Source organism: Vanessa atalanta, chromosome 14 (assembly GCF_905147765.1).
Source record: "Vanessa atalanta chromosome 14, ilVanAtal1.2, whole genome shotgun sequence".
Classification (NCBI taxonomy): Eukaryota; Metazoa; Arthropoda; class Insecta; order Lepidoptera; family Nymphalidae; genus Vanessa; species Vanessa atalanta.
This window is the reverse complement of record NC_061884.1, coordinates 8,391,113-8,414,859: the sequence shown is the minus strand read 5'-3', so window position 1 is coordinate 8,414,859 and position 23,747 is coordinate 8,391,113. Positions and strand designations below refer to the sequence as shown.

Sequence of the window (23,747 nt, the reverse complement as noted above, 5' to 3'; positions counted from 1 at the left end):
TTGAGATCAGCGGAGGCCGCATGGCGGCATAAGAGAGTGTCATATCACTTGCCGTCACGACATATGAGTCGATCTTACTCCCGACGCACATATTTCACATACAAATGGGATGACTATTTTATCTGTCGATTACATACTCTGGATAAATATTCTACAAGTTGTTTTCTTAATCCCACTCATTTTAACATTTCACAATCGTCTCGCCGTTTCATGATATTAAAATATTATCCATATAGCTTGAATTTCTAAATAAGTTCGCTAAACTGAAAAAAAGAGAAAAAAGTTAATGAACCGCTGCCGAAGATCAATAGAGCTCAGCGTACCTTATATATAGTATTGAAATACAATATTCAGTCAGTAATTAATTATTCTCTAAACTAATTTCACTAAATACCAATCTCATGTATCTTGTGTTTAATAAAAGTTAATATGAGTATGTACATTACGACACACTTACTAACAAAAGAACTCGTATTTGGATATCAGCCTTAGACTATGGATTTAATAATTAATCTGCAGTTAATTTTGTTCTAGAAAGGCTACACAAGACTATGACATGTAGAGTGGAGTTTACTCGAGATTTTTCTATCTAATTTATAATATATTGCAATAAATAATACAAATCCAGCATTTTTTACAACGCTTATACATAGATCCGAAACTCTCAAACGATGATCACTCGTGACGTTTACAGGAAACAACACTCAACCCACCCGCCAGCCAGCCGACCCGCCACCCTCGTCCCAACCTCCCTTCCGCTACCAAGAAATAAGGCAGATTACTAGAGAATTTTCATGCAATATTTTAAACGTTATTACAAACGTTGTGCATTATTACTCGTAAACAGTTCATGTTTAGTAATTTACTGATACACTGTTGTGGAACTTGCAGAAGTAACTTCTGGTGTGGTTAGTTCTAGTTTATTTCATCTCCATGATGTCTATGGCTATAATAATTAGCTTTAGATTTAAAGTTACATTTCCTAGCAATTAAAAAATTGTGGAATTTATCAGGTAAGATATTCTTATTCACAATTCAAAGGCTGCTAGACATTTAGTAGGGTTGTCTCCTTCTACAGTACAAATGGCTGTCAATTCTGCGTCTGTTCGTCTCTATTCGTGACCAATACTTACCACATCGTATTACGAGAGTATGGACAGTTTACTTGCCTTTGACTTGTGCATTATCATATCTCTGGTAAGAATGCAAGTCTTTTCAGCGAGTGAGAAGGATTTCAATTAAGGATAATAATAAGTATTTAAAATTTCACTATAAGATCTGATCTCATCGTATATGATCGTCTGATTTTTCAACACACGTGTCGAAATCTCGTCCCACAGAATGTGCACTGGCGTTTGCTCACATACTAATGCAATATTTTCAGTAGAGTTCTCTAGTATTTATTGCAATTGTTCGCCATAGCTGGACATCATATTATTTTTTCGGGGCAGGAAAGTCGAAGAACATAATATAACCGCTCTATCATCTAGGCTAATCATCCGGTAATGTAGACTAATTTATCCTTAGATATTGGCATTGTGAGGGCAACTAACCGTTAAATGGTTTACCAATAAAACGGCAATATCAGACCTTTGTGGATAAGATAGTGTTGTTTTAGGGCTGTATTTGTACATAAATAACAATCATGTACTGTACTTATGCTATACCTCTTGTAACTTTTTCATGAAACAACAATTGGGAAATATCAAGTATTATTTTGAGGTGATTCGGAAATAAAAGAATAAACTACATAAGTAAGATGACCGATTGATATGAAATTAAGTCCGTAATTATAATAATAATATAAGTAAACAGTTTGGCACCATACCACATTCTGGGTGTTTCTTGTTAGTAGACTCCATAACAGTTACTTAGCATTATAGCGCCTAGATCATTGACCCTGAAATCGAACCAATATTTTTCCATTATATCTTGCATCTATAAATTAATATTAAATTAAAAATAACAAACTACAAATAACGCAGGCGCGGCCGCGGTTATAAGTTTGTGTAAGAAGATAGTATTCTCGTAAGAGTAGATATAAAATTACACTCTGTACCTAAATCAGAAAGATTCCAAGTATAAAACTACCGTGAAAATCAAATCTAGTACAAATCCTATTAATCAGAGTTAAATGTTTTATAACATAAATAGAACTATGACTGCACAACTTTGGAGTCTTATCTTAAGAAAAATAGAGTCTCTTGCCTATTTTATATTCAAATTAAATCACCTATTACTTTAATAAACTATAAGTTATACAAATAGATTTTAAGGTCTCTATATATTATATAATAACAAGAATACTTATTTAATTTGTTCCGAAAATTCTCATATAATTACACAGTACTGAATAGTACTGTATAATTTAAATTTGGTTTTATTTATTTTTCTGAGTTCACTCATACAAACATTTTCTCTCCTGTCAGATGTTGCCCAGCTAAACCTGTTAATCAATATTTCGTTATATATTTGTTTATACCAGCCGTGATGGCCGAAATGATGGGTTCGAACAACTAATTCTTAACCGCAAATTGTGTTTTCAAATCTGGCACGCACTTGTCATTTTCATGAGGTTAATTTTTGTCCGATTCGTCATGTATTAGATGCAAATTTTCCACATGTGCTCCAATCAGGATTGTAGAAGCGTAGTGGAATAAAATTCTAATCTTCTCTCCAAACTGCTAAGTTGCCCAGCTGTGGGACTTCACTTTATATTCACAACCGAGCCTAATCATTTTCCTTTTATATTCACAAACATTACTGCTTGACAGTTGAATACAAGCGAGCAAGTTAATCAGACAATCATAAATTTACCTCGAAACCTATAATTACTTTGGACCTCCTGTAATTCGTTTACGATTAATATTAACAAGAAGTTGGATTTAGTATAGATTTGTTAATTTAAGTTAGAAATCGTAGGACAAGTAATACGAATAATTCGATTTAAAATTTTATACATATCTTTTAAATCGATTTCTTGACATTTTGAGGAATTTTGGCGGAAATAAGTTTGCCTGTTAGGAATGACAAATGAACTGAGCTGTAGCTTCGAATATTAGTGTATAGTTATTATTTTAAATCCTTCTGATATTGTGATATCAATTGTCTTTTTTATTTTAAATAAGCAGACTACCTGACAAAGGTAGACATAGATATTGCACTATACGAAATTTTAATCATCCCTTGCATCGTCAACACGCAACCTTCGGTATAACGATGGCATGTCTCTTGTTCATTTCTTTCTGTAGTTACACTGGCTCATTCGCTCTTCAAACCGGTTTCAAACTTTAGAATATATGATGAATTGGTGGAAGCCAGTAAGCCCTATATATTGTGTCATTGTGTTATTGTCACTAGTGGGTCTCCCGCGAAACTTCGTGTTTATTCAAAAGATAGTTGAGGAATTTCGAAACCTATGACAGGTTTTGTTTTGATTTCATTTCATTTTAAACTGCAAGTCACTCATCTAAATTTGGCGCCAAAATGATGAAACCTCTTTTAAATGATTTTTTTAATATCAATTTTTTAGTATACATTAGTTCAGTTAGACCGTTTACGTTTTCATATTTTTTCTTATACAGCCGAAATACAGCTCTCTAACCGGCAAGAAACTTTTTCCGATCTCTAAAATAAATTATTTGTTAAATCGTAACAACTTAGTAAATTGCAATCAAGAATCCTCTTTAATTTTCTGCACATCTACGACTTGAGTTCTTCAAAATGAGACTACCCATTACCATTTTTTTATATACAGCCATCATCCCATAATCACTGGGACAAAAATTGGCTTACGCTATGAAGATAACTATAAAACTCTATCGTCTACTGTGTGATAGTGACAATTGGATATAACATACTACGTTTCTTACTTGAGGAACTATACTAGCTTAGCGTTCAAATCAGAATATATCAATACAAGTATTGATGCTAAGGGATAGAATAATTGATGACTATGTGATACCTCAGCAGACGGGCTTGCAATAGTAAATCTATGGAACTGACCGAATGGCTTCTAAGAATCAATTATACTCCTTGTAGCCCTTTATAAGAATATTACTAAATATATAAAAATACGTAAATAAAACTTTATTAATATTAATGCTATCAAACTAGACTAAACAATAACATTACATAAATATAAGAACGTAGAAATACAATTCATTATTATTAACAACTTACATTGTTTTAATAGTAGAAATAACGATACCAAATTAACGTTATTTCGGGAGTAAAACAATTGAAAGAAATAAGTTCAAATAAGATTGGTTCAGAATTTCAGGTTGGTTGGCGAATAAATAAGCCCGTTCATGCCCAAACAAATATCAAGTACCTACTAAAATACTTCAGCGGGCTGCAGTGTTATTCTGTCGGAAACCACTTCGTGGTACGCTATTGTTATGCGTGTACATCCAATAAATTAATATAGTTTTAAATTACAACAGTAATATGAAATTCGGGCTCGTCACGTCAATTGCGTAAATTAAAAACAAACATGGCTTTGAAACGCAACTACTTTTAATATATTTTTTTTTTTTATTATTAATATTTTATACTAAAACCACCGAAACAGGCTTATTCAGGTATTTTTTATGTGTCGTAGTTTTTTTAGACATGTATAGAAAAAAAACATCGCTTTATTTATTGGTATGGATTATCAACGACGCATACGCTTTCACATTTCACGATCGTGTTCTGCAGTGATTTCCAAATTCGTTCCTACAGAATAATCTTCTTATACTGTCTAAACTAATACCGCAATACACGTAACATTTGTTTTTGTTCCATGCCGTTTCGAAATCATATGGCCTCAATGATTGCTGACCTTCATAGGAAGATGATGTGCAAAGTATAGCTTGTTTTAAAAAACAGACTTTTTTAATTAAAATACATCAATGTATTTCAATTTGCCCTACGTGGGCGAATTTACATTAAATTTGGTAATTTACCGATAGATAAGTATCGAAGGTCATCAAGGGGCATCATAAAGAATAATTTAACCATTGACAATAATAATAACTTTATTATTGTTCTCTCACACATAAATGATTAACAGTATTTGTTCTTGAACTAATTGTTATTTCAATTAAGGTGATTCTGTGTGAGATACTTGGATCTATACCAGGTGCGAAGACCAATATGACAGATTACCAAACTCTACTCGCCCTTAACCAATTGGTGCTTTAAGTAAATGTCACCTAATTATTAATAGTGTGGTGTTATTATTATGCATATACTAGTGTGTGTGTGTTTTCATGCGTACGTACATGTGAGTTGGGAGTGTGTGCTATGGAACAAAGTCATTTTGGGATCAGAACATGCTCGCTCAACGTGCTCTCAAGTCAGCATTAGTCGCTCATTGTTGAAATTAATTAAATATTGTGTATTGTACATGAATTGTGATATCCTCCTTACTGATTTCGAATTTCGGAGAATACCTGCTACGCACACATCTATTCACTCTATGCCCACTTATAACCCGAGAGTTCCGCTCGACGGCTTTTCGAAGCAAGAGAATGTAACCAAACTTCGGACTACTGACTGAGAATTTCTTGACAGAAAGCCCTATTTTTTTCCCCGACTGGGATTATTATCGGTATCTGCATTCTCTCCACTACACGAAAGAGGCGTACAGCATAGGCTATAGATAATCATGTGAAAAATATAATAAGTATATGTAAGAAGTAAGTACCTACTAACCCAATTTTCTATCTGCATCAATAGATCATTATTTTATCTATAATGTACTTATAGAGTACATTTTTAGAGTACATTGAAATAAATATCAATAATTTATTTCTAAAATGTAGCACGATCAACTAGTTCCATGAATACGATACTAAGTGCATATTTCTGGCTTGTACTCGACTAAAACACAAGAAAATTCCCCCGCCACGTATCCATAAGAGGCACAAAAGCTTGTTCTACATTCATCGCGGGATACGCCCGCGTCATAGTAAATGAAGTCGCAATAATTCACCCCCCGGTTACCGGATATGTTCCTTTCGTTGAACGAACGCCGACTAGTCGGGCAACTCGTCGATTGGTTTATCAAGTTTCATATGTAACACAACTAGAAAATTATATATTAGATTCTGTTAAGCCTCTTCTTTATAATTCCTTCGTCTTAACTGTGAAGAAAAAATATATTTTAAGCTAATATCAAATATAATTTTATTAGACTTTATAAAGTTAAAGGTATATTAAAATCACATTTATTGTTTATATTTCGGTAATCGTTTATTTTTATTTGTAGGTAATGAAACCTTTAAAGTACATGTAACATTGACAATGTCATGCGTTTGTCATAGCAAATTTTTACAACCGCGCCAAAAAAATTGTGTACAATAAAATATAAATTTATCGGAACACTTATGGAATAAAATTCACTGTCAACAAAGAAAATAAACGAAAAATGAAATTAATGCGGTCGAACTCATTTTTAAGTTTTTGTACATCATGTTATTCAGGACGTAGCTTTCGAAATAAATTAAATTACAACAGAATCAGACACGGGCTGAAGAGGTCGATACCGGCTGCGATTGTCCTCTGGGCATTCCACAAAATTCCTTCAAAAAACGGATTAACTTCTCGGAGAGTGATAGGTTTCCTAAAACGTCATTACAAAGTCGCCGACGATCCACGGCGAACAGGAAAATCTATCAGTAAAATGTTAAGGTGCGCTGTTGAGTTTGGTCTGATAAAGAAATGTGGTAATAAATATTATCTCATAAAAAAAAAGTAAATAATCTTCCTGATTTGGTATAAAAATTAATATTTTCGTGTATAAGATTGTACATTTTTCAATAAAACATCGTAATTATTTAATTTGAATGTTTTCTTTTTTATTGTTTATTTATTAGACAAAGAAGCTAATGGAAAAGTAAGGCCATAGGTTACCAACAGTAATACTAGTTTGTCAGTTTGTCTGTTTGGAAATAGAACAAGTGGTAGGTTACCTACTGGTACCCAGCCAGACGGGCCACTTCTAAGACTAAAGCGAGTTTGACCATTATCGACCCCGTTAAAGACCATTACCTAAAGACGGTAATACTATAAGAATACATAGGGCCCCATTTTAAAGTGGGACCGAAAGAAAGTACTCAAAAAAAAACAATTTTAAGGCTTACTAAACTAGATTTTATTTCCCTACTTACAATATAAAAATGATTGCTATACTGTTATTATTATTATACGTAACAAGTTGGTACGATTTTGTATGTGAAGAGAAATGGGTCTCGTCAAAGAAAAAAATAATGTCGTCTATAATTTACTTGATATTTTTTTTAATGTACCGCTGCGAAGGGAACCTTTAACCGCCTAACTACGTCACTGAACAGGGTCCCGTATTCTAATGTGCCCTAGGGCCTCAGGATGGTCTAGAACGCCTCGTCGGCTTTTTCATCTGTTGAAGAATCTATAAGATAAAGGACAAAATCGCCGGAACATTGGTAGTTCAAATATGTATATTTTTTAATTTAAGAAAGTAATAAATAAACATATATAGAGATACCTTGATAAATAATATTTTAACTTTTAGAATAATATTAAGTGTTTGTGAACAAGCACCACTCAATGCTTAATTTATGATTAATATCCTACTCAACAATAAATTAAATCTCGTGAGGAATCTTGAACGTGTCGGATCTGCTACATATGAACCAGTGGTGTAGAATGAACTCGAAACATCAAAAAAAAACCCTTAACCCAACAGTGGGACATTTACAAGAGTTTTTTATAATAGGCATAAATAGCGTTCATTCAGTGAGAATGTATTTTCAGCGTGCCATCTTCTGACATGTCAGCCACTTATCTTTGCTATTTGAGCATTGCTTAGCTGATCATTTATTATATATGTTATTATTAAAGCAGTCCTTCGTCATAGACCTTACTCTATATAACCTTCTGGCGTAACTACTCCAAAGACAATGAAATAATGTACATTTGGTCTATGAATTTCATCGATTTTTTCAGTACTAAAAAATATGTATACTTTATAAAAAAATAAATAATTTAACTAAGCCCTCAAAACTGTTGCACTTTAATTATTTTTTTTACTATTTTCCTTATTATTACTAAAACAATAAACACTGCTTCATCAATATCTGCGATTTTCAATTATTTTATATTTAAATAAAGAAGTTGTAACCATTTTAATATTTATAAATATCCATTTAAATATTTTTACATAAGTAATGAATACAATACTATTAAATTCCTGTAATCGAATTAAATGTAACAATTTTGCCCACCTTTTAGTTTTGATATCCACTATCAGACATTGTTCAGTAAAATAGTAAATTGTGTTTCACAGGTAACATTAAAAAATATCAATTTCATCAATAATAATATTTAATATTTCACCAACTTGTATTTACATGATTACTTAAAATATACTGATCTATAATCAAACAACAATTCAAAAACCATAAATATTTCGGGTGTACTTAAATAGATTTATGCTCAATAAGCATTCAATTGAAGCTTACGCGGCCTTTAGACCGATCTTGACGTTTTATTTGTAACTACGGATATTACAGATAATATAAATTCATGTGACACAGATAACAAACGGTTACAGATAACAAATTAATGTTATCTTTTCTATCGTAGTTTCACAAATAAAACTTAAAATGTATTCACTAAAAAAAACTGCTGGAATGCTTACATACAAGAACCTACATATATGCACGAACAGCCAATTTTACGTACCATCGGACTTTAAACCATAACACCAGGTGATAAGTTATATTTTCAAGCGAACAACAATGACAACATTATATATACAGAGCTATGAACACTGTAATATCATTTAATTTCTTTATTCAGTCAAACCGGAAAGCCTTTAAAATTGTGTAATTTTTATGATTTAGTCTTGGATAAAAATTATTTAAAATATCCAACAAAATTTTCCTTATTATATATAACAATAAGAATATAATCAATAATTACTTTTAAAAGATAAAAATAATACTGTAAAAATATAAATGTGTGCGACGATTGAAAATATATAGAAGTAATTGTCACCAATAAAAATATTAAAAAATAAGTAAAGGTCAGGCTGGGACAGCAAAGATTGGCTCCAATTTGACTGCTTGCACTACGAAGATTAAATAGAAGGATCCTAAATGGAATTTAGAAGAGCAAGTCTTCGTCTCCCTCGTCGAGTAAGTTCGCGATGTTGTCGCGCACGTCTCTGCTCGCCAGGAGCATTGCAGCTTTTTTCTGTAATTTTAAATCAAATCTTAGTAAGTATATAGAAACGCAGTTTTATTATTTAAGTACTATTTATATTTATCAAAGTTTAATAATTTAAAAATAGTACTTAAGTTAAAAGTGTTACTTTATAAAAATTATTCAACAATATACGAAATCGTTACTAGCAAATTAGTACGAAATGTAAATTAGTATAAAAATAAGCATTTATCCACTCAAAAGATATAAAAAAAATTAAATTAGAATATAATAATGGGATGGATGAATATAAAGATCGTCGAATATCAAACGATGAAAAAAATAAAATTGTTCATAATTTTGAACAAGGAACGGAGACACATTTGATTTCGATTCGGATTTGGGCATCCACGTCCAGTACTAAAGAGCACCTGTATATTACTAGCTGCCCGTCTTGACTTCGTTTGGGTGAATAACGATTTTCATTCACTTTCCAATATACGGCATCATAGCACGGCACTTATCAGGTCGAAGATATGCTTGTTTAATGAGTATGTATTTTGAACCAGCTAAAAAAGTTATTGGAGAAAAAAAAAGTTCTTGCCAGAGTACAAATTACAACACTATGCACAATTTAAATAAACTGTGATACTAATGACCCAAAAATTGTGAAATTATAGTTCATCCTCAACGATTTGTACTTAACGTTTTGCCAACGTACAAACAAGCATATTCGGTGTCTGTCACTCTATTCATAGAGAACTATCAGAAAGCCTTTTCGAAATTGAGAAACACTGTAACGTGTTTCTCGCGTCTAGTGTCTTGGCGTTCTTGTGTCGCTCGCGATTTAGGCGTTGGTCGTCAAATGTTAGGCATAAAAAGCTGTCTATGTTCTTCGGTTTCAAGTTTGCTTTATAACAAATTTCATTAAATTCGGTTTCAGTAATTTGGTCGTGAAAGCATAACAGCAAAAAATTGTGTATAAAAATCGAGTTAAATATGCTTACCGCTTCTGCCTTATCTTTGATAATCTTTTTCTTGTCCTGGATCTTCTTGAGCCGGTAGAACTCTTCACGCTCCAACTCGTCCAGTTCGGAAATGATGTACGCAAGTGTACGCTCCAGCCGCGGGATAATAACTTAAATGAAAAATTATAATTATATAAATTGTATAAACGGCAAATAAAACTCTCATAGACAATATCGTTTTAAAAATCAACCCTTGTTTATATAAACAGTTATTAAAATAAAAACATAACCATAATCTAAAGAAAAAATATATCTTGGCCTTTAGATAAATACAGAGTTAGATAAGGATGTCGTGTAGGCAATTAATGTCTTTGATTAATGGACTTAAGAAATACAAATATTTATATTTATATTTATATTTTTTCATACATACTATACTTATTTGAGGATTAGTTTATTATTTTCAAACCTATGTTATAAAACAAGGGTGTCCCTTGTTTTATAACATCATAGTTCCAATGATTAATAATATTTTCAGTAACTACATAGGTGACCACTTACTGTCACGTAGCCCATTTACCAGTCCACCTACCTCTAACATAAAGTGACAATGAAAAAAAAAACCAGTTAAGTAAATACTTATTGCTTAGAGTTTAGAATCTAGAGTTGTTTGTATAATTTTTATTGTAACTGTCAATATTTGTTTTCATTGGATTTTAATTAAAGATATTTAAAGAATATTGTGTATGAAATTTAATTATTTAGTACATTTATAACCCATCAGACTTGCTTGTTTGATATAGTTTAGTTTCATAAGTCTATTAAGAACATGATAATGGTAAGAAACTTAGAATTAAATAATTAATAAAGAAACAAACATTACCATGCTCAATAGCATTAACACGCCTATTGGTGACCTTGATAACTTCATCCAAGGTGACGAAAGACGTCTGGAGGGAAGCCAATTCGACGAGCAGTTTTACTGCACTCTGGAAGTTCTTCTTCAGCTTGGTGAGCTGCTGTCCACCTCGGGCGAGACCAGCCAACTCATATGTATCAGAGCCATCTTGGTATGACTCGAAGATTGGGAGGGTGACACCTGGAAGAAATAATTGTTATAAAATGATGGAATTATCAAAATTCTATTACTGATACAATCATTCATTAAGCTGTTATTCTTTTATAGTAACTAGAAATGTTAGTACACAGTTTTTATTAATTTTTAGCAAAATTTACTTATGAAAGTGAAATAAAACCATTTTTATCACTCAGGCAAAACACTTTTAATCATAATATTTATTGCTAAGGATTAATTATAGGATTACATACAAAATATATATCTGTATAAAATAAAATAGACTAATTTATCAGAAAACAGCGAGTAGTACAAATTTAGTGGTATAAACCTGAGTTTTGTATATTAAGTAAAGCAAAGCATGACACACATATCAAAGGTCTTCTTTTTTATGTATATTCCTCTCATCAAGCAAAGTACAGACCTACTTTACTTTTCATAAAACTTTTCAGTAACCAATATTTCTGCCAGTCATAAGTTAACCTCTTGATTACATCTTTTGTCATTTGGCCACTGAGAAATCCTATTTATCCAAATATATCTGTACTCTTTCTAAGAACTTATGTTATGTTAAGACTAAAGTTTGGTTAAAATAACTTAGATTACATTTTTTATATATAAAAAAAAAAAACATTAAGTTATCAATGTGCCACTGCTGGATAGAACATGTTCATAATCACCTTAACATTATAATACGTATTTAGATGTGGGAACCTACCAGCAACATTGTCTTTCTTGGAACGGATCTTAATTTGAGCTTTAGTAACGTTTTGCAACACAACTTGGTTAAAGTCTCCAGTAGTGAACTTAGCCTCAGCCAGTGAAAATGCAGCCTCTTTCATCACTTCACCCATAAGGGTTTTAGTCTGAAAGAAATTGTATCTTACACATTTATAAAGTACAAATTATTATTTTACTATACAATTTTAAATACCACTCTATCCATAGTGAAAACATATGTAACATATATATTTAAATCCTTTTATTCTTTATATAACAACATGATCTCACATTTTCACTTGAAACAAGAATTACCGCACCCCTTTGAGGCATGGCGTGTTATATAAATAAAAAGCTTTCGCAATAAATGGACTATGTAAAAATATTATTCTTTTTTAAATAGATATACTCAACTTATCTAATACAAAATTGGCATGCATATTTTCTCTAAGAGTTGTGAAAATCATTCAATTCTTATAAGAAATATCTATCAAAATATATATATTTAATATATAACTTGATCAAACAAATTAACATTACATATTATGGAAATATGTTAAATATTAGCAAGTATAGTTCATATTTGAATTGAATATTCTTCCATGATAAATATAATTTTCATACTAAGTTTTATACTTTCTCTCAAAAAAAATTCTTGATCAAAAATACTGATGAACTAAGCATACAAATTTTAAAGAGTAAAAATATTAATCATTGTTTTGCCATCTGAATTAGATATTTATTTGAATTTTGACAATCATATATAATGAAATATTTAATGAAAATCATAAATAAAGGAAAATAAAGTATCACCATTAAAATTGTTTAGGAAGTGATCAACCTTGTCTTCTTTTTTCAATTTTTCTTATTTCAATAACAGAAAGAGAGAAATCAATGTTTATTTAAAACATATTATACATTGTTAAAAAATTAATTAATGTTTTACTTGGCTAATAAAAATAATTGATTTCAATTAATTTAGGCTTTTTAAGATACATTGATACACTTATTTGCACAAAAAAATGATTAATTTTTTTGCTTGTTTGCTAGCTTTTTTTTAATCAAAATTACCCTATATAGTGACTACCTTTATAGTAACTATTTCATAATTTAACTGGAGTTAAATTGCTTAAGCAAAATTTAATTTAAGTAAAATTATAGTTATTCTATATTAATTAATAATATACTTTATTATTTCACTTAGAATTTCTTCAAAACAATAAATTCATGAGTTTATCTATTAATAAAAAAGATCATCTTACCTCAATAATTTTTCCCAGGATCATACGGAACCTAACTTGTAAAGCATCTGCTTTCTTTTTCAAGAGACCATGGCCTTTCTGTGCTCCAGCCAGACGGCCTTTTATTAACATTTGAGCCCTAAAACGCAAAATAAAAATCGTATCATCTACGAATAATTTTATTAGAAAGAGTGTTACTTAACGATTCAATTATTAATGTTCAACTTACCCCCGAGAAGGGAAAATCGCTAATTTATCTTTTCCAGACATATTGATTTAATAAAATATTAGCGTTTTATCCCTATTCAGGATTTTTACTCCCAATTCCAATCACCTGATGACAGAAGACAAGTTGGTGATAAATGTGTGTCTATGGCTGGTCTTGTGATCTCCTTTATAAAAAAAATAATTTAGTATATGTATCCGATTTATCCAAAAAAATATCACAACATATTTTCCTACAAATAATAACAAAGACGAAAACTTATTACTCCATGAATGATTCAAAGATTATTTTTAATTAATCAGAGGCTTCCAAATTTAATAATTATTTCATAGAATAATCTACATTTTATATGTAGCAATCCATGACGATCTTACCAACCGGAAACTGTCTTAAATGACATATTTTGATTTCTATTGTCAAATGTCAACCCTAATTTATGTTGTCAAACAAGTGTATGAAGAATTTAACGTATTAACACAAATAATAATTAAATTTCATAAAATGTTTGATCTTGCAAATGTTACGATAACACATGAGAATGAAAAATGATGTCTGTATTTTTAAAATATCAAATATGATTAAAATAGTTAAGTAATAAAGTCTAATTTCCTAACATGGATGAAAATATTTCAATAAATTTATGCAGAATTTGTTTAGAAAATGGGGCCAATATTTCTATATTTGCAAAGAATGAAGATGAAAACTGTGATATACAATCTAATCTTTCATTATGTTTGAAAGAAAAGGTACATATATTTATAATAATAAATAATCTCGAATTTCATTAGTTGGACTTGACGTGAGCTGAATTTGAGCATTCTTTTTTAAATTTACAGATAGAAGATATAGAGGGTTACCCACGTTTTATATGTCAGGCGTGCAATGATATATTAAATGTGGCATGTAGTTTTATCAATAAATACAGGGACACATGTAAAATATTGGAGAATGGATTGGATATTTTAAAGCGTGAAAATGAGGAGCTCAGTAGTGTAAGTTGTAAAGAACAGTCTGAAGAAGAGATTGAAATAGAAACAATAAAAAATGAGTATAAAAGTGATGATGATAATGAATTAAGTGATCATCGTCAAGATTTTTTTAAACCTTTACAACTTAAACTGAAGTTAAAGGTAGAGAAGGATAAAATACCAAAAATCATAAAGAGAAAAAGAGGTGTTTCCAAAACAAACAGTAAACAAATCACAAATAAAATAGCCTCTTCTATATTAGAAGGTGAATTTGCATGGAATGGTGATGAATGGTGGTAATATTATTTAATTTTATTCTATGAATTCTATTTATGGCTAACTATCTACTAATGGCTTTAACTCAATTTCATACTTATTTCTAATAGACTATGTATAATATCTAAACTTTCTGCCTGGAAACATAACAACTTAGTTTGAAATAAGAAATTATTTGTTATTAATTCCAAAAGTAATTTTTTATCAAATTTTAAAATTACCAAATTTTTCAATATTGATAAAAAAGCTTGGCCTTCCAACTCCAATACCTTTGAGAAATGTATAACAATATTAGTTTTCTTTTTAGTTTAAACTCCAGTAAAAGTAAGCAATCCCTAGTAAAGTCGAAACGGATGAAACAAAAACCTGAAATTCGAAAAAGAATAAAAGTAAAATTACCAAAAACAAAGAAACCAAACCCACCAAAATTATGTGATTTATGTGGTGAAGTATTTAAAAATCAAGATAAATTATCAATCCACAAGAAAAATGTACATTTCAGGAACCCTGTTAAATGTGTACATTGTTTAAGATTATTTGTATCTGATTATTACTTAAACAGACATATGAAAAGAAAACATGAGCCAGATAAAAAGTTTATATGTGCAATATGTGGACGAGGATTCGCCTTTAAAGGAGAACTCAGCAGTCACAATAAAAATGTACATAACAAACACTTGAAACCAAAGAAACAATATAAATGTAAATTTTGTAATAAATTATACAAATGTGCTAAATCTGTTATAGTACATGAAAGATCAGCACATACAGGTGAAGTTTTATTTCATGTTATCTCTTATTACTACATTTGGCTCATCTTAAATTCTCTTTTATTAACTTTTTATGTTTTTCAGGTCAAAGGCCAGCTGTTTGTTCTGTATGTGGAAGCAGTTTCTATCATGATGACTATTTAAAGGAACACATGAGACTACATACTGGGGAGACTCCATTTAAATGTCCCATTTGTGACAGGGGATATGCTCAAAGATGCAATATGAAGAGCCATCTCAGAATACATAAAAGATCAGAACTTGATGCAGCTACTTTGAGTAAACTGAGACCTAACTATTTAAGACTTCTCAAATCATAACTTTACTCACACATTATTATAAGCTAGTAGCAGGACACTATATTAGTGTCTTATTTTATAAATAATATTAATAATTGTTATTCTTCCAGAAAACTATTTCATTTTCTATTATAAATATTTTTAAAGTAAGCAATTAATGTTACTGTCAATTACGCTAAATTCACAGTAAAAATAAGGTAATATTAAAAAGCGTTCCAAGCAATTACACCCTAAAACAAGACAAAACACTAACTGAATCTTTTTATTTATTATATTGGGATAAATTATCTTGCTTAAGTTTGATAATTTATATTTTTAAAATCAGAAATGATATATATTTAAAAAAAAATTAACATCTTTAAAAAGGATGCAAATGTTGTTTATATTTAAGATTTTGTTTCAAACATGAAATAATTATTAAATATATAGTTAAAATAATTGATTATAACCATTGATCATGGTGTAAAAAAATACTATTTTTAAGAAAACTGTTGATAGATTTATTTGTTACATTTTCATTATAAAATGATATTGTTTGTTTCCAAATTGTAGATGATTATATAGTGTCTTCAAGACTCCTTTCTATGTTTAAACATTTTGTTAATTTTAATTATTTTAAAATAAAAGTAAACAGGTGTTATATATTGAATAAAACTTATTTTTTTAAACTGACTAAAGTATTTCAAATTAAAGAAAATCAGAATCTAAAATAAAAATATTCTTTACTCCTTTAAATAAGTTACATTTTTTTAATATACCTTCAAACATTACATTCTCCATAAAATTTACATTACATTATGAAGCATAGTGTTACTATTTTTCGTTCATTCCAGCAATCTGAAAAAAAAAACAATTATTGCATTTTATTTAAATAAAAATATGTCATTCACATATATACAGTTTTAATGGTACATAAAATTCAATATTATTTCTGAATCAATAAATTATATAATACTAACTAATTCCTTTAATGATGATGATAAATCCTTCATACTTTTACCTTTTCTTCTTCAATATTTGACAGAAAATTACTTTATTCACTTCAATTTCTTTTAACTTTAACTCATCACCTTTTAATTTTAGTTCAAGTCCTTTTAATTTTAATTCCTCATTCTTATGTTGTATTGTCTCTCTTTCTATATCTAAAATAGCTCCTCAATTTGATGTGTTACATTTTTCAGTAATAATAAAATCTTATAATTTTCGTTCTGAAAAATAAAAAGAGCATTACATTAGACAGTGTTTTAAAAAATAAAATATTATTAAATATGTATATACTCAATTAAATACCTTCCATAGGATCTACCTTATTTTTTTAACCAAAGCATTCATTGTGTATATTCATCATACCTGTAATACACAAATAAAAATAATATAATCTATTTTGTCAAACAATCCATTCTTACCTGTTAATTTGAAATACTATATATAATATTTTTTATCATATTAATAATTCAAGTTACTGTTGAATAATATAAAAAAAATATATTTCTTGACAAAAACTTCATTATTACAAAGATCATTTAGAAAAAGAAACTTTGGCTTTTTATACCCAATTTAGCTAATTAATGTGAGATACACTCACATTAATTAGCTCAATAGATCAGCCCATGGCTTATTTTAAAGACAACAGGTTTACTTTTTGGGTTTATAATTAAACAATAACTATCATTTTATTTATGTTCATAATTGGACACCACTTCCACTTACCATCAGGTGGAGTCATATGTCTGTCTGGACAATATGAAAAAAAAAACTACATCATAATCCAAAACTATAATATTATCATATATATATTCTTCTTCTTCATTTGTATAATTTTTTTTAGTTAATTTATTATGTATCAGAAATCCAACAATATGTAGCAAATCAGTCACAAAGCAAGGCATTTGCAAACTTGCAAATTAAACTATACTAATATTTTAACATTGATATTTTACATTTTGATTATTTATTGTTGATTGTTTTATTTTAGTATATATAGTATGGAGTATATTGTATTTTTTTTAATAACTCATAATTATATTTTTTATTATATAAACTTACATCCACATTCAGGTTGAAGGACTGCAAAAGATCCTTAACATGGTAATTATCATTCTCGACAATTTAAACTCAAGTTCAGTAAATGATAGTATTTGGCTTGAATTAAATTACTTTTTGCTTAATATGAGGTCAGCTTTTCTTTTTGGTTGTTTCTTCCGATCAGCCCACATCTAAAAAACCAAATATTTTTTTTATGACTTTATTAGGCAGGTGGAACGTGGTGCGAAGTGTACAGGAGAGCCACACGCATAGTCACGACCCTTAGTAATGAGGAAACGACTAGGAACAAGAAGAAGAAGGTAGGCAGATGAGCAAATGAATCACCTGATGAGATGAGTGGTCAATATTCAGCTAGTGGCAAGAACTCATTAATTATAAATGAAAAATTTTGAGCGCGACTTATTCAACCGACTCTATTTTCCCTCCAGATTTCGTATGTAATTTTTGACAATAAATCAGTACTATTAGAAACTCTTAACGTTTACTATTCTCTGTAACTTATTAATTTCAATTGAGTTATTTATTTATTTTTTTAAATATCTCAATTCAAATAATCTGTCATCCGGCTGTCGCTGGGTATATATTTACTATTTTTACTTTTTCTAGTTTATGGCATTTTAAAAAGTAAATATATGTCCGTAAATATTCAATTGTGTTATCGAAAACTAGAAAAAAGAAAAGAAATTCAAGTTGGTGGCTCATTATTGTGTATACATAAATATATATCTAAATTTTAGAACTAGGTGGTGTAAATAAATATTTAGATCTACCTCCAAATGTTCTTAAATATGACCATTCCACATTTAAAACTACATCTCAACTTGAATTAAGAACAGAGTTTCTATCAACATTTAACAGCGCTGAATAAAATAATTTTATTGCTTTTTTTAAATTATAACCATAGCCTGTAGGAAATTTGAACATCACTATACAGGTCCATTAAAATGTCATTTTAGTTGTCAAATGTCAAAGCTGACAAATAATTCGTTTTGGTGTCGTTAACTTATCTTTATTATTATTTACTGCAATAAACGTATTTTTATTTTCTTTTCCAACATTTTCAAGCATACAGCTAAAATATTTTACTAAAAAAGTATGTTGCGCACCAAAATTCATATAGCCATAAGTGCTATAGGTGCAATATTAGGATTGTCAGCGTTTATATGTTTTTGCATTGTTTATGCAAACATTGAAGCTGGGATGTGGGCGTTATTGTCCGGTAAGTGTTTTGACTTTCTCATAAGATTTTATATTTAAGATTATAAGATCTAAGGTTAATTTAAATGCGTTAAAACAAGTGTAGACTGTAACTCAAGAATTGTTTCTTAGTTCATTTGTTATATATATATACATATAGTTAATCATATGAATATACATTGATAATACTTATGAATCAGACACTTAAATGATAAAGATTACAAAAAGATTTCTGTATTGCTTCATAATTACTAATTTTATTTCAGGCATACATGCATCATTGACTTTCATGCTACATTGCCACTATTTGAAAGAGTCCTTACATGTCAACTTTTCCAGAAAGGCTCTCCAGTATCTAGGAGATTTTGGCATGGTCGGTTTTGTCTCTGGAACTGCTCTCACACTGTTTTATTTGTTTTTAGAAATATACTATAAAGCTGGTAAGTAATATTTGAATTTTTGTGTATGATATAGATTAGTAATAATAGATTTTCATTTTATTTTTAATTCTCAGATATTCTACCAATACAAACAAGCATAATCATCCGCATGATATGGTCCTTCATGATGCTTAAATGGGGTCTCTTGTTATACATATTTACAAAAAAATACCTACGCACCTATAATGATCACCAGCTATTCTCTGAAAACCCAAACATTGAAGAAACATAATTAAAACAAATTTGAATATTTTGTTTGAATAATCATTTTGATATAGTTAAGTAGTTACATAAGTGATTTATATACTACTATTATTGTATGATATATTATTTACAGCAACTTTAATGTATCCTCAAATAAAATCAGAGAGAGTCTATCTTTAATATACAATGAAATTGGTGTAAATATACATAGTTTATATATCTTATTACATTGCAAATTTTCTTTGATATGTTTGATTAAATTATATTTTGAATAAAGAATAGATAAAATACTGGCAACACTCATTATAATCATATAAATGCATCATATCTTACAATATATTTTTAGTACTATTAAATACTTCTTTTTTTTTTAAATAATTAATAATGACTTGAAAATTTTCTTATGTTATTTCTTATATGATTGTAATTCTTTTGTAATGATTAATATTTAATTTAAATATCTCTGCTATAATCTTTACTCATTTCAACTACTTTTATTAATTTTAAATATTAATAAGTAGTTTCTTTATTTCATGTATTACTATGCCTTTGGTTTAATTTTGCTTGTAAATGCTTATATTAGTATAAAACTTTGTGATATATTTTTTTTTTATATATGTTATTCATATAAAATTGACTGAAATTGAAAATATCTGTAGCTGTATTAAAAATGCTTTACCCTAGTTGTTTTTTTAAATTGTAAGTAGTGTTTTAGAATTCTTTTTTTGTTACACAATTAAAGTTTGCAGTAGTTTTATTTTGCATTTACTTTCAAAATTGTGTTACCATAATTCGGTTTTGATGAAATCTTTATGAACAAAAACCAGGGTATGACTTAAGGCATTATTTATGTTAAGTAGTTAGTGGTGATAGTAAATTTCTCAAGCTGTAATGTTTTATAATTAGTATTACTGTTAAGATTGAAAATTTTATCTACTATTTATTATCTTTACATAATATGTATTGTAATTAGACAAATAGAAAATAAACTTGTTTTTTTACAAATTTCGTTTTATTTTTAAATCAACTTGAAAATTAAATTAAATGTCCAATGATTTTAACGCCAATATATTGACTAGTTTTCTGAAAGGATCAAAAATCCTGGTTATCAAATACGTAATCTTGCGCTAGCGCATCCCGTTAAAATTGTTAAGAACGTAAGAACTTACAAGAAAGATGCTTTGAAAACATTCAGTGTAAAGACAAGCGAGCGGCGCGCCACACGTGAAGAGATTGCAGCGTTCGAAATTTAAAGACGCGCGGGAAAAATGTTAAGAACTTATATATATGATTTCGTGTAATGAAATTAATTTAAACATATTTAGTGTTGTTTTTATAACTTTATAGTACATGTGGATTTTTTTAAAGTAATACTACGTTAGTGGTAAGTGAATATAAATAATTTATATAGGTATTTCATGAATTGCCTAGGCTTTATGCTATTTCAATACTAGTTTTTAACTACCGTTTGTTAGATTACATATATGTTTTTACATAAATATTTTATTTACTATAATTAATTCTAAACATTTGACTTCTATCAAAATTTTATTTGCGAAAGTATAAAAGTACAATAACGTTGAATGTATCTTAAGATGATTGGTTGTTATTTTTTCATATAACGTAGTTTATTTTTATCATAGCTGTCGATATTTTAACAACTTTGACTATATTGAATTTGTAAGAAAAACTTGACGTCCCGTAATCCCAACAATAGTAAGAGTACAATAGAGATTCGTGAACTTAAAAAAAATCTTCAAAATATGCACACAAAAAATCTAACAAGTTGAATTGGTGTTTTTTTCAACATAAACGAAAGTTACCTTATTACTAGTATTTTATTGTTATTAAGGCTGTGAAAAGAAAGGAAAATTATTATGGTCTTAAAAAAGTAACATTTAGTTGTAGGTCGCATTTAGTTTGTGACCATAAACACTAACAAAAACACGCCATTTAAAAAAATAAGCATTTTTATTTATTTTATAATATTAAGCCATGAAAACTATGACACTAATGATAACTGCACAAAACATTGACAAAGGTCAATGATATCTAAATTAATTCCTTTTTTTACAACTCGAAGATAGCTGAGACTATTCATTAAGGAACCTTATTAAGTGTCGTATGATTTATATACTATTTGTTAAAATAGGTATACCTTATTCAAAAATATCACCATCTAATAGCACGTGCAAAATTCGTAGGTAGGTACTAAATTTTCATTTACCTACCCGTAAAATTAACTCAATAAAATAAACTTGGTTTAAATTAATACATACCTATTTTAGAAATTAAAAAAAATATAAGTATTGTTGATAATTTTAGATTTATTAATTTAATCGAGAATTCTCTATTTGAAAGCAATAGACATTGTACTGGAGGTATATAATGGGGGCATCGTTTGAGCATTCGTTCCGTTCCGCTGAGGGCATCGCTAATGGTTCGTCGTTTGTTATTCAGGCGGAGCAAGGTGCAGGAAGAGGAAATTATGTAAACATTCTAATGATCGTGATTATATTATGATTAATCTCGAGACGAAATGATGAATTATTTATGCAAAAATAAATACAAAAACGGAAATAGTAGGCACATTTTTTCGAAAATGGAACAACATTTTCGAAAAAATGTTCGTCCTATTATCGACGAAGTTTCAAAGTCACAAACATAATTATATATGGTGCATTAGTATTTCAGATCGGATAATCTATATCACTTCGTTTATACATCATTGACATTTAAATTATGTCAACGAATTATTTTACAGATCAAATATAATTTTATAATAAAGGAAAAATAAAATTAATAAGTACTTATTATGCTTCTTGTAGCTCTGAACAGCCTGAGAATTTATAGTTTTAAGCTATGGTATGAAAATGATTAACAACTTTAAGTGTGTTCGACGAATGTACATAATTTAAAAAAGACAGGTCATATGACAACAAATCTAGGATGAACTCGATTTAAGCAATTGTAATTATAATCATGCTTGTAAGTATATTATAATTGGATAAAAAAACAATAACTCGAGAACATGAAGATGATCTAAGCTAGGATATGGAATTCTTAATTGTGGTTTTTAGTGATTAACTAAAGTTCTCTCCGTTTTTGGATTCAGTCATTTTACTTTGTCGAGTGCCATCTATTGCGCTGATGAAATTCGCCGAATATTCAACTTAAGTACATTAAACAATATCCACAATAAAAAATAGATAGAACCCTAAACCTACACTGAGCCCAGTAGGTACTAAAAGAAACATCAAAGGCAGTTCATAAAAAAAAATGTGAAAATACACTAAAACGTATATAAACTTCTCCTTTTTGAAGCCCGTTAAAATACTGGCTAGTTTCAATTTTATAACATGTAGTTATGTATATTTAGAATAGAATAAAATTAGTTCACTAAACTTTTATTTTATAATAATGTTTTCAAATAATCGCAAACTAAATGCATAATAATAGTGCTCGGTCAGTGATTGAAATTCTACTTTACTGATTGTAAAATTGAAGAAAACAGGATGAACTTATATGAGTTTGCTTGTTACGATTTTTTTTTCTCCTTTGAATTCTATTTTTTATGTTAACATTAAATTAAGGCATTAGCTACCGAACTAATTAAAAAAGGTTAGAACTGCACTGCAGTGGCGAGGCAGGACCAAAGTCCAAATTATTGTGGACATTTTACGAGGTCCTCTGGTAAAGCAACATCTTCGAAATATTATTTTTTAAATGTCCATTTTATTTCGTCATCATGCAAATATCAACACTTTATACGTCACTGGTACTGGGATTGAAGACATTAGGTGTCACTTTTATTTTTATGTATGAAAAATATAAATATGGTTACATACTAATAAATAAAAAATATAAAATAGCCTTTAATGTTGCTTCTTCTTACAAAAAATTGATACATTCCTACTTGTTAAAAACTAAATATATAACCTAATTCTAATTTGTATTATAGTGATCGGCAACTGGTTGCTTTAGTTGAACAGCTTGTCTGTCGACAAAGGTCTCCTCTAAAGATTTCCACATATATCTCTCTCTTGCTAATCGGCTCCATATTGGGCCAGCCATTTTCCGCAAGTCATCTTCACATCTTTTGTTTTGTCTGCATCTACTTCTTTTTCCATCCCTTGGATACCA

At 29.1% G+C, this 23,747-nt stretch overlaps 4 protein-coding genes and 1 long non-coding RNA gene across 7 annotated transcripts in view; 3 read left to right on the top strand and 2 right to left on the bottom strand.

Moving 5' to 3' along the window:
• Nucleotides 1-9,119: 9,119 nt before the first annotated feature.
• LOC125068605 (V-type proton ATPase subunit D) lies at nt 9,120-13,540 on the bottom strand. Its single transcript, XM_047677814.1, has 6 exons — nt 13,408-13,540; nt 13,200-13,317; nt 11,936-12,083; nt 11,026-11,241; nt 10,182-10,312; nt 9,120-9,225 (listed from the first exon to the last, which is right to left on the bottom strand). Exons 1-6 carry the CDS (start codon nt 13,446-13,448, stop codon nt 9,136-9,138), a joined length of 744 nt encoding a protein of 247 aa, XP_047533770.1. The 5' UTR covers nt 13,449-13,540; the 3' UTR covers nt 9,120-9,135.
• A 317-nt stretch (nt 13,541-13,857) lies between these two features.
• Nucleotides 13,858-16,080, top strand: LOC125068604 (zinc finger protein 667-like). 2 transcript variants are annotated; one of them, XM_047677813.1, is made up of 4 exons: nt 13,858-14,150; nt 14,241-14,665; nt 14,956-15,419; nt 15,503-16,080. In XM_047677813.1, exons 1-4 carry the CDS (start codon nt 14,019-14,021, stop codon nt 15,736-15,738), a joined length of 1,257 nt encoding a protein of 418 aa, XP_047533769.1. In that variant the 5' UTR covers nt 13,858-14,018; the 3' UTR covers nt 15,739-16,080. The 2 variants fall into 2 exon arrangements, with proteins under 2 accessions (XP_047533769.1, XP_047533768.1); XM_047677812.1 differs by having other exon boundaries at nt 14,241-14,668.
• A 336-nt stretch (nt 16,081-16,416) lies between these two features.
• On the bottom strand, nt 16,417-18,308 carry LOC125068607. 2 transcript variants are annotated; one of them, XR_007119784.1, is made up of 5 exons: nt 18,088-18,308; nt 17,764-17,933; nt 17,008-17,067; nt 16,718-16,925; nt 16,417-16,554 (listed from the first exon to the last, which is right to left on the bottom strand). It is a non-coding gene; the product is annotated as an uncharacterized LOC125068607 (long non-coding RNA). The 2 variants fall into 2 exon arrangements; XR_007119783.1 differs by having other exon boundaries at nt 16,471-16,554; nt 16,677-16,925.
• A 411-nt stretch (nt 18,309-18,719) lies between these two features.
• Nucleotides 18,720-20,512, top strand: LOC125068606 (heme transporter hrg1-B-like). Its single transcript, XM_047677815.1, has 3 exons — nt 18,720-18,982; nt 19,227-19,400; nt 19,475-20,512. The coding sequence occupies exons 1-3, from the start codon at nt 18,859-18,861 to the stop codon at nt 19,630-19,632; spliced, it is 456 nt and encodes a 151-aa protein (XP_047533771.1). The 5' UTR covers nt 18,720-18,858; the 3' UTR covers nt 19,633-20,512.
• Nucleotides 20,513-20,803: 291 nt separating this feature from the next.
• LOC125068603 overlaps nt 20,804-23,747 on the top strand; it is a 38,917-nt gene continuing 35,973 nt past the window's right edge. The window contains exon 1 of the mRNA XM_047677810.1: nt 20,804-20,988. The gene's annotated coding sequence lies outside the window, so the exon portion shown is untranslated. The remainder of the gene's footprint in view (nt 20,989-23,747) is intronic.

Coding starts and splice junctions, on each gene's coding strand:
- LOC125068606 (XM_047677815.1), top strand. CDS start 18,859: ATGTTGCGCACCAAAATTCATATAGCCATAAGTGCTATAGGTGCAATA. Junction 18,983..19,226: donor GATGTGGGCGTTATTGTCCG/GTAAGTGTTTTG, acceptor ATTTTATTTCAG/GCATACATGCATCATTGACT. Junction 19,401..19,474: donor AGAAATATACTATAAAGCTG/GTAAGTAATATT, acceptor TTTAATTCTCAG/ATATTCTACCAATACAAACA.
- LOC125068605 (XM_047677814.1), bottom strand. CDS start 13,448: ATGTCTGGAAAAGATAAATTAGCGATTTTCCCTTCTCGGGG. Junction 10,313..11,025: donor TGTTAATGCTATTGAGCATG/GTAATGTTTGTT, acceptor TTTTCATTTAAG/TTATTATCCCGCGGCTGGAG. Junction 9,226..10,181: donor TCAAAGATAAGGCAGAAGCG/GTAAGCATATTT, acceptor TTAAAATTACAG/AAAAAAGCTGCAATGCTCCT.
- LOC125068604 (XM_047677812.1), top strand. CDS start 14,019: ATGGATGAAAATATTTCAATAAATTTATGCAGAATTTGTTTAGAAAAT. Junction 14,151..14,240: donor CATTATGTTTGAAAGAAAAG/GTACATATATTT, acceptor TTAAATTTACAG/ATAGAAGATATAGAGGGTTA. Junction 15,420..15,502: donor TGAAAGATCAGCACATACAG/GTGAAGTTTTAT, acceptor TATGTTTTTCAG/GTCAAAGGCCAGCTGTTTGT.